This window comes from Sardina pilchardus, chromosome 19, assembly GCF_963854185.1.
Source record: "Sardina pilchardus chromosome 19, fSarPil1.1, whole genome shotgun sequence".
Taxonomy (NCBI): Eukaryota; Metazoa; Chordata; class Actinopteri; order Clupeiformes; family Clupeidae; genus Sardina; species Sardina pilchardus.
The window spans coordinates 12,944,747-12,955,122 of NC_085012.1; the positions used below are offsets into that span (position 1 = coordinate 12,944,747).

Sequence of the window (10,376 nt, forward strand, 5' to 3'; positions counted from 1 at the left end):
GGTGACTTTACAGCACAGCCAGAGATTGATGAAGGCCGTGAATAAGGTGCCTCAGAATAGCAGCAAATTCCCCTGATTCTCCCGAAGTGGATAAAGTCATTGGACAAGACATTTGATATAGGTCACATTAAAATGACCTACATTGCAGGAGAGAGAGAGAGAGAGAGAGAGAGAGAGAGACTCTCTCATATAAGTGAGCAGGGGTTGAAAGGGAGGAGCTTGATCACAATTAGAAAAAAATATTTTGTAAATTGTGGGATGTTAATGAAGAGAGTGAGTAAGCAGATGAACATTATCCAGGCCTGGGAGGCTTCACTATACTCTATTAAACCATTACAGCTTCTCATCCCCCTTTAAACCACCACAGGCCTCCTCCAGTTCTCAGTCTCCAGTGTAGCCTATCTGCACCACACCTACACACAGAACCCACACGGCTGATCCTGAACTGGCACGATCCTGGACACAGCTCTGCTCCTGACCTGACACAGCTCTCCTCCTGAACTGGCACAACCCCCCCCCCCCCCAACACACACACAGCTCTGCCTCTGACTCGACAAAGCTCTCCCTCTGAGCTGGCACAATTCTGGTGCGATTCTGGGATGATGGCTGTTTCTCTTTCAAGTGTCATCATGTTTCGCACCGCTGTCAGCATCCAAAATGCATGCATGGCTTTCCACTCAGTTGCCTACTGCTGCTCAGTATTTATCCCCTGGTGACATTAAAGACTCCAACTATCTATCTAAGGCTGAACCAAGGATGGCTAGGGACTCCTGTGTCATAACGGTGGGGGCTAAAGAGGGACTTCTCATTGCAGAGGTGAAGGCATTAATCCCAGCGACCACGTGTCTCTTAATCCCCGGTCGTCTCGCACCACAGCAAGAACAGGAGGGATCGAGCACAAGCATATGTTTCCATGGAAACGCTCTTACAAATCCGTCTTCCTCCTACCTCCCTTGCCACAAATATTTCATATAGAACATTCTTCATGACATTTTGGTGCCACTGCAAAATGTGACATTTTTTTTTGTAGCAAGCAGTATGTTTTTGCCAATTTTCCCCTGAGTTATGAAATATGATCTTTCTCGAAATACACCTGCGATTATGCTATGGTTATCTAACTTCTCCCTGGGAATTGGGAAAGTAAACGTGCTGAGAAGTGTTGCATATGAAAGAATTTTACAAAACAAGCAATTGACACAAGCATGTGATCGTTGCTATTCTACACTGATATTTGTATTTGGCAACACAGACGTATCTTCATACTTTCAAAAGAGAACATAAGAGAAGAGAAAATAAACCTCTACATTGTTATGTAAGTTAGGGATATAGTAAACCTTCACTTCAACTTCTCTGACAGAAGCATCTCATTATCTCTGTTTCCGATACAAAATCATAATAACTAATGATAGATATTATGAATAAAGAATAATATTCAACACAAACTGTAAATGACTGACACCAAAATATAATCTAGAATATTTTGCGGAGCAATTTTACACTCCTTGATATATACTGTGTCTGTTGACCTAGGTTCTCATCATCGTAATCCGCAGTAATCTCAATTATAAACAGAAAATGTGTGGGCTATAGCTAGACGATAGGCCACACCAGGACATAGCAAGACTGAGGATAACCATTCAGACACACTAGAGAATATTTCTTCCAAAACTAAATATCCAAAATGCATCTGACACCGGCACACTAAGTTGTGGAGAAAGCAAACTATTTTGGGCAGGCATTCACTCAGTGTCCCTCAGAGGCAGAGGAGAGGTTGGCCAGCCGACCCCAGCTGATGATCACGACTCGTCCTTGATCTCCTTTTTAAGGAAACAAGAGCACAGCTCTTCCACAGTGTTTCACTATCTGACTCACTGCTCTTTCTCAACACATGTTCGGATTGATACCATTTGGTTGTCAATACTTCTGACAAGTAAATGTGCTTTTTTTTTTTACGTCTGGTCAACTGTGAGGGATATTTACATTCAGATATGATCTAACCAGTAATATCTTACACAATGTATGTATCCTAATTTGGGCCTTTCTGAACATAGGATTGGTAGGATTGGTAGGATTGGTCTGATTTACTACAGTATGTCAAACCTCCATGAAGTGATGTTATGTGAAGCACGACAAGTGCGTCCACCTATTTCCCTCTCCCTGCATGGGCATGCATGGGCAATCATAAGGCACCGTAATAAAGTTCACCTTGGCCATGACCTTTTAATATGGGCGGCAGTGGCTCAGGAGGTAGAGTCGTCGTCCAGTAACTGGAAGGTTGCTGGTTTGAGCCCAACTCCTCCTGACCCTGTCGAAGTGTCCTTGACCAAGACACCTAACCCCAGTGCTCCCGATAAGCAGGTTGGCGCCTTCCATGACAGCCTCAGCCATCGGTGTGTGAATGAGTGAATGAGAGGCATGACATATAAAGTGCTTTGGGTGCTTGCAGAAGCCGATAAAAGTGCTATATAAATGCAGTCCATTTACCATTTAATCTAAGTGTTTTAAGAAATGCTGTCATTGTCATTCAATCAACATGAGGAAACATTACCTTGGGGTCACCTTTGTTGTCCCCCTGTGCGTCATCTTGGCTGTCTCCTGACTGGGCGTGTGGGCTCTGGTCTTGTTCTGCATCAGAAGCCTTCATGTCCTCAGCTGTCTGATCTAAGCACCCCTCAGCTGACGCAGGATCCATTCTGGATTGGGTTTGATGTGGTGAAAGGCCAGAGAGAGACAGCGTGGACTCTCCAACAGCTCCGGAGGGATCTCTGTTGTCACTGTCCGAGTGCCCTGCGCCTGACCCCATGCCCTCCTCACTGCCCCCTCTCTGGACGCTCTGCTCCTGCTGAGGCTCCTGCTCCTCCTCATCACCATCTCCACCCGGCTCCTCATCACAGGCCTCCTGCTCACACTCCTCCTCTCTGGCTTCCTCGGACACGTCCTGCTGTTCTGGGTGGGTGACGTCCTGCTGGTCTGGGTGGGTGACGTCCTGCTGGTCTGGGTGGGTGACGTCCTGCTGGTTTGGGTGCGAAACCTCTGGATTCTCTTCCTCAGACTTGCTGCTGTCAGAGTCAGAATCCGAATCAGATCCCTCCGGGTTCCTCTGCCGTTTCTCCAGAGGGGACTCCTGAGTGTGGCTCTGCTCTGCCTGCTCATCATCACTGACCCCTGACACTGCATCAGAGTCACCATGACCTTTGACCTCTGACCTGGTGAGTGTGTCGGAAGACTCCTCTCTCTGATCTGAGATTATTGCACGGTCACCTTGCGGATCTACGGCTGCCGTCACATCAGACTCGTCATCACTCCTCTCCTGTATAGTGGACTCGATCTCAGACACATCCTGTAAGGTCGAAGTCGGGGCATCTTTACCTGTTTCTGTCCCATCATTATCATCATCATCCCCATCATCATCATCATCTGCAGGCTTCCTCACATCCTCTGCCTCCATCTTACCGTCACCTCTGAGTTCACCTTCATGCGAGTCTTCAGCTTGCGTCATGGGAATGCTTCCTTCCCTTCCCTCTGCAGATGTGCTTCCACCCACGTCCTGAGGAGCACCAGGTTCATCTGTATCTGTCTCCTCCACATCCGAGTCTGAGTCTGCCCCTGCCCCTGCCCCTGCTCCTGCCCCTTTGCCCTCCTCTCTGGTGCCCTCTACATGCCCAGGCTCATCATGCCCACTCCCAACACCTCCCTGTTTTCCCGGTGCCAGTCTGTCCCCACCACCATCCTCTTGGGAAGATTCCACATAAGATGCCTCGCCAAGCCCCCCTGCTCCCCGTGCAAGTCTGTCCCCATCACCCTCCTCACGGCTGGGTTCTCCATCAGATGCCTCACCACTGTCTGCGGCCTCTGCCTCTGCCTCAGCTTGCTTGGTCAGTGTGACTGAGGCATCCGAGGCTTGCTGGTGCTCATCATGCTGACTCTCCACACATGTCTGTTTCTCAGGTCTGACCTCACTCCCATGATCCTCTGGTGTGACCTCACTGCCAGCGTTGTCTCCATCTCCTGTAGGCTGCGTCTCCAGCAGCATCTGGCTCTGTTCTGAGGAGTCGACGATGAGGTTTGTTTCCAGTTGCTTCTCCTCCAGCTGGCTACCGGAAGCTTCTATGGAGCTGTATTTGTCTTCGCTTCCCAGAGACACAGGGTCCTGGTTAGTTTGCAGGCCTCCTACCTCCTCTGCGCACACGTCAACATTTGCGATTCCGCCAATGGAGGCCTCTGAGGATGGCTCCAACTCAGACCTGCAGATATCAACATCTGTGTGCACACTGGTCTCCTCCTCCTCCTCCACATCCTCCTCAATGCCTCTATCTCCTGCCACCTCCTCTGAGTCTCCTCCTTCTGCTGGCCCCTGTTGCCCTCGCTCTCCTCTCCTCAGCTCCTCTGAACTGACGTCCACATCAGCGACCTCCTCACCCCCACTCAGGTCCTCTGACAGCAGCTCGGACTCAGCCGCTCCCGGACCCTGAAGCATGTTGTCCTGACCCGGTTCCTGAGGTGTGCTGTCCTGAACCGGTCCCTGAGTCACGCTCTCCTGGGCCCCTTCCTCCTTCCTGGTCCCCTGAGGAGTATTGTCCGGAGTCCCTTCCTTCTCCTGAGGTATACTGACATGGGCCCCCTGAGGCGTGCTGTTCTGGTCCACCTCTTCCCCTGGCTCAGGGATCTCAGGGGATCCGGTCTCTGCTGGCTGGTCTCTGCTGTCTCCAGGCTCTCTGGCTTCTACAGGATCAGGAGCTTCCAGCTTGTCCCTAAAAATCAGCATGTTAGAGAACATACAGGATGCTCGTGGTTTGAGCAAAAATATTTCTAAATAGAAAAAAAGATGCTAAAAATAATGTCTCAATTGTTTGAGCATTGTTGTTGATCATTTAGGATGCTTTTGCTGTTATAATTATCTTTGTAGCTACTATTCCTGGTATGAACGGCCCTTTAAACAGAAAACACCACCACACACATTCATGCATTAAGTTTAGCTGTAACTTTCATCTCAGCAGGCATTAATAATCTTTTCTTATCCTCCTATGGGCAGGGTGAAATCACAGAACTGCAGACACAGAGCCGATGACATTAGGTATAATGTACCTGTTGTTGATGCATTGTCCATGCGCTGTAACCATAGGCTATAACTTGCTCTGCTCTCTAACAACATAGTGCTCTTACTTTGCTCTGCTCATGTTTTGACAAGACGAGCACAGCTTTTTCACTCGCCCTAACGTCGAGTGCAAGAAGCCGAGTATCAGACTAGCCACACTTGAGTGACACCAAGACGACTCATGAGCTCATTGAAAATGCCCAGAAACACTCTGAAGAATATCACTGTAATTCAAGCTTCATTCCCTGGAGGCGACGTGGCAGGGAATGGTGACAGTGTGGCCTTAATTAAATTCCTTGTCAAATATCGTCCAACTCTGTCCCAGCGGACGGCTCTGAGGAAGCCCATTGTGTCTGGATGGACATGCCAGCTCAGCTTGCTCCTGTGATCAAGCTCTGTTACAGAACAGCCACAGGTACAGGGTAGCACAGCCATCTTTACAGCCCTGTTTTTTGTTTGTTAGCTGCACTGTCATTCTATAACATCATCCATTCCTCTGTCATCGAACATTAATTTTCTGCAACCATTATCTGCTCTAAGACATATCATGACTATGAAATCAGACCTGAAGAGAACAGAAAGTCACACACATACCATGCAGAGGCATGAAAGCAGTCTATATAAATACATTTTATTATTATTACTATGTGCTGTAAATTAAATGTGAGTGTTTACTAATGTTAATGTGGTAGTCTGATATGATGGTAATGACTGCTGGGTTGTTCCTCTCTGCTGCTTCTCTAACTACTTTCAGAATAGCTGCAATTCTCTCTCTCTCTCTCTCTCTCTCTCTCTCTCTCCCTCGCTCTCTCTCTCAGCAGGAAGGTTTAGTGTGAGACAGAATGGCACTCACTCCAACTGGGTCCTGACAGCTGTGGGATCCTGCTTCACAGGGGCCTGTTGCGAGATGACAGAGAAAATATCAGCACTGCAATAATAGGCCTACTTTAAAATGCTAACAGCATACCATTAGTTCCAAACATGACCAAAACAATACACTCTCCCCAAAGCCTGAGTGTGATCATACTGCAGGAGACCAGGCAGCCTGGCTCTAATGTCGTCAGGCTCATCTGCCCTTAAGGTTTTCAGAAGGCATTTCAAGACTCATCCCTTTACTTAGTATCAAATGAATTAATTCTCCTTAGAGTCATGGATTGTATATTCTTATAAGCATTTGCTATGGCTATTATTCTGTTAAACGATTCAGTCCATTAGCCTACTATTATCAGTGTTATTTTGATGTGGGCTATCTGACTTTATAATTTATAATGATAATGTAATGCTATTTTGAGTTGCTTTTGACACAATAAAACAAAGTGTCAGCTAAGAGCTAGAACCCTAACCTGAGCAGGCTTGCCCACCTGCTTGCTCTGCCTACTGTCTGAGACTCACCTTAAGGGAGTACCTGTTGTTAAACCTGTCCTCCACTTTGGCTGCCCATGATACTGGGTCCTCCCTCATCTCTGCACAGTCAACATGGGCACGTGCGCGCGCACACACACACAAACACACACACACACACACACACATACACACACACACACACACACACACACACACACACACACACACACACACACACACACACACACACACACACAGAATGAGTGAATGTTGACAAACTAATTTAAAAAATAATAAGAATAAGTTTGTGCGATTTATGCTTTCAAACAAATATACTTTTTAGCTGACATCTTTATTCAATAATGTCTTGTTACACTGCGTGTAATATTATTCTAACATTTCTAAAAGAGAGTGAGTTGCTATTCCTTTGCATTTGTATGAAATCTGAAGCAAAGGAATGATTTTGTTGTTGCTCCCATTTGTTACCATCTCTAGTCTTGAGGAGACGTCTGAAGTAACTGGCCGCGTAGGCGGGGATATCATCAGGCTGATCTCTCAGCACCTCTCTTGCCAGACCCTCCAGGAGTGCCCCGAACCCTTGGGGCACTCGGAGGTACGTGTATGAGAAAGGCACAGACATCTCCGCCGCTGACTCCCTCCCGGCGAAGTGTTTGAGGTAGGCTACAACGCTGAAAAGTTTTTGGTCGATTAGAAGAAAGGCTGGGTTGACTGAGCACATCTGGCTAACTTTTAGCTTGCACCCATGTGATAACTGACGTAGAAGCTACTCGGGTCTCGGGTCACGGCGGTGTTTTCAAGTGTGCACTGTAGAGAGGCTATCACTGTCCGTTTTTGTCAGACACTATCGGTTGACGTTTCAACAGACATACCAGGGTTGAAACAAGGTAATTGGTTAAAAAACAAATAGGCTACTGTCAAGCTAACAGGCACACTAGCTAACTTCATGTTATCCTAGAATAAGGGGAAATCTCCATGGCAACGACATAACCTACAAACTTTTCTGCGGGCAAGAATACAACAAACACTGTAGAATAACTAGGACGTAGCCTACCTCTTATCCTTCAACGACTGTGTTGGTTGTATAGACTTTAAATGGTTCTCGTAGACAGTCTAATGCTACAAAAGGTAGTTTATCGCTGTTTAGAGATTAGCAATGTTTCCGAGCTGTCAAGGTAGACGCGTGTGTGTTCAGCCGTTGCATAGCAACTTAGCTACGGAACTGCACGAAGGACAAAAAGCATGTCTCTTGTTGAATGGAGAACAACTCACGCGTTTAGTATTTAATTGAAAATAGAAATATACTTTATTTTATTTACTTTTTTTGCACCTAAACATTCATAAGTAAATTAAGTTTATTTTCATGATTTTACAGTAAATCATACTTTTACAGAATAACATAGGCCTATGTTTTAAATAAACATGCTTTGTAGGAATACAGGCTAAAGTATGGCATAATTGTGCAGCTTTATACAGATGCACACATCTCATTTTTACACTTTACACACCACTTTAGTTTTACACCAAAAAAGGACAGATAGTTAAGTTGGACAGCTAGGATGATGGGATGGTATTTGCTCGGCTGACTGAATATCAGTGCAGTTTCATCCTACCCCATTTCATCACAACTTAAACAACTTTAACAGTGCAGAGCATTGTATAACTGTTGATGACAGCCTGGATATCAGTGATCAAAGGGCGTCGGTGGAGAAGGTGATGACTGTGTACAGTAGCCTACGGCTGGGACAGTGTGGACGTCACTGACTGAAGGACGTCGGTAGAGTAGATGATGACAGTGTTGACATCAGTGCAGAGCAGGTGATGATTGTGTGGATGTCAGTGCAGACCGTCAGTTGAGTAGGCTAGGTGATGATTGTGTGGATGTCAGTGCAGAGCGTCAGTTGAGTAGGCTAGCTAGGTGATGATGGCATGGACGAGGTCAGTGCAAAACGTCAGTAGAGTAGGTGATGACGGCGTACTCGGAGGTGCTGCTCAGCTTCCTGGACACTTCTCTGGGTTGGACGTGCAGACGGTCAGCGGAACGGAAGGCATGCTGTAAGGGGGCGGGCCCTGAGTCTTCCCTCCACTTCTGCAGCACAAAACACACACACACACACACACACAGACACACACACACAGACACACACACACACACACACACACACACACACACACACACACACACACACACACACACACACACACACACACACACACACACACACACACACACACAGATACACGCAAACACACACACACACACAGAGAAACACACACACACACACACACACACACACAAATATACAGTACACACACACACACACACACACACACACACACTGTTATTTCTTGGGTAGCAGTTTCCGATGGAGAGCAGAGTGTGTTGTTGTGATGCTGCTCACCGCTCTCAGGTTCCCTTGGGCGCCCCCTGGCAGGCCCCGCAGCTCTGGGGTGCTCACACCCCGCACGGAAATCACGATGTCGGCGTACGGTACCTCATGGTCACTCTGGCAGTCTGAAGAGTAATGTCCTGCACCAAAACCCAGCCTGGCCTTAGTCTGCTGTATCAGTGTGACTGGGTTTAGCCTGGCCTTAGTCTGCTGTATCAGTGTGACTGGGTTTAGCCTGGCCTTAGTCTGCTGTATCAGTGTGACTGGGTTTAGCCTAGCCTTAGTCTGCTGTATCAGTGTGACTGGTGCAGGACATTATGAGAGAAGCGAGCTGACATGCAGCACTCACCAGTGTTGGTGAACGTCACAGATGCATACTCCTTATCAGAGCCTGGTCTGGAGAGAGCCAACAAGACACGTTATTTTCACATTCAGAGCTCAATCCTTCTTTACAGTAGGCTACCTTCTGCTGCTGTTTTGATCTGTTTTTGTCATATCTCACCTGTCATGTCTAGCAGCAGGAATCTTCTCTGAACCAGCTGGAAACCAAAGATAAAAACGATCAGAAAAGACTTTCACCCACATTCAGACGAGACAGTCACAGCAGTGTTAAAAGGAATAGTTCAACGGTAAAACGAGTCACGACCTACCAACACATCCTCTTTTCCGTCTCAGAAAACACAGATATGAAATCAGTAGAACCATGATGACGAAGGCTACTACAACTGCCAGCACCTTGACCAGTTGAAACACATCTGTCAGAAGATAATTTATCAAATTAGTCAACATGAATACATTGTCTTTTATTTTTACTACAGACCATCCTCTCTCTCTCTCTCTCTCTCTCTCTCTCTCTCTTTATCTCTCTCTCTCTCTCCATTATTCTGTACCTGATGAATTGTCATCCACATCATCACCTGCACCATCACTGGAAGTTAGTGCCATGGAAGAGACTGAAGGGGAGGAGGTGGCTGGAAGATAAACAATGGATTAGTGAGATTGAAACAATGAACACTAGACAGTGTCAGTGAACAACACATACTCATTACTTGCACCATAATGCACCACATAAACACCAGCCAGTGAACACATTCACACCCACCACAGGTACTGCATTTTTGTCACAAATATGATTGAACATTTAGCTCCATTATATTGCAGCCAGTGATTGTGAAAAAGGTGGATCCTAGAGCCACTTGACCCACTCAAATTAATTTCTCTCATCTTTTGTGACAATCATGTGACAATTAAAACACTGTCATGTGTTATCAAGCAAAAGTGCTGTGATCTCCTACCTTTCGGAGATGTGCTGATCTTGAGTGACACCTGCTGTTCGGTCCGGCGAGGGAGGCGCGGCTGGTCAATTTGGATGCTTTCACAGGTGTAGGTGTGATGGGAATCATTCCGGGTCACCTCCTCCGTGTACAGTGGGAGCGTGCAAAGGTCGCCGGACTTAATGACCGGCTTTTCTGTCCAATGGCAGCCTGCACACCCCAGGTTCTTACCCTCCTGGCTCCACTGCCCCCGAA

The 10,376-nt window shown here is 46.9% G+C and overlaps 3 protein-coding genes across 3 annotated transcripts in view; all 3 read right to left on the minus strand.

Moving 5' to 3' along the window:
* Positions 1–1,796: 1,796 nt before the first annotated feature.
* Positions 1,797–4,765, minus strand: LOC134066556 (protein starmaker-like). The gene is made up of 2 exons (XM_062521921.1): positions 2,549–4,765; positions 1,797–1,817 (listed from the first exon to the last, which is right to left on the minus strand). The coding sequence occupies exons 1-2, from the start codon at positions 4,763–4,765 to the stop codon at positions 1,797–1,799; spliced, it is 2,238 nt and encodes a 745-aa protein (XP_062377905.1).
* A 987-nt stretch (positions 4,766–5,752) lies between these two features.
* On the minus strand, positions 5,753–7,652 carry LOC134066408 (sperm surface protein Sp17-like). Its single transcript, XM_062521743.1, has 4 exons — positions 7,512–7,652; positions 6,926–7,128; positions 6,488–6,558; positions 5,753–5,992 (listed from the first exon to the last, which is right to left on the minus strand). Exons 2-4 carry the CDS (start codon positions 7,077–7,079, stop codon positions 5,945–5,947), a joined length of 273 nt encoding a protein of 90 aa, XP_062377727.1. The 5' UTR covers positions 7,080–7,128; positions 7,512–7,652; the 3' UTR covers positions 5,753–5,944.
* Positions 7,653–7,817: 165 nt separating this feature from the next.
* The window catches only part of LOC134066183 (uncharacterized), a 3,020-nt gene continuing 461 nt past the window's right edge, over positions 7,818–10,376 (minus strand). Inside the window, exons 2-8 of the mRNA XM_062521428.1 lie at positions 10,143–10,376; positions 9,738–9,818; positions 9,498–9,602; positions 9,350–9,386; positions 9,197–9,243; positions 8,860–8,972; positions 7,818–8,546 (exon numbers count right to left, since the gene is read on the minus strand). The exon at positions 10,143–10,376 is cut by the window's right edge and continues 102 nt beyond it. Of these exons, the coding sequence (XP_062377412.1) occupies positions 8,397–8,546; positions 8,860–8,972; positions 9,197–9,243; positions 9,350–9,386; positions 9,498–9,602; positions 9,738–9,818; positions 10,143–10,376 (767 nt within the window). The 3' untranslated portion in view covers positions 7,818–8,396. The remainder of the gene's footprint in view (positions 8,547–8,859; positions 8,973–9,196; positions 9,244–9,349; positions 9,387–9,497; positions 9,603–9,737; positions 9,819–10,142) is intronic.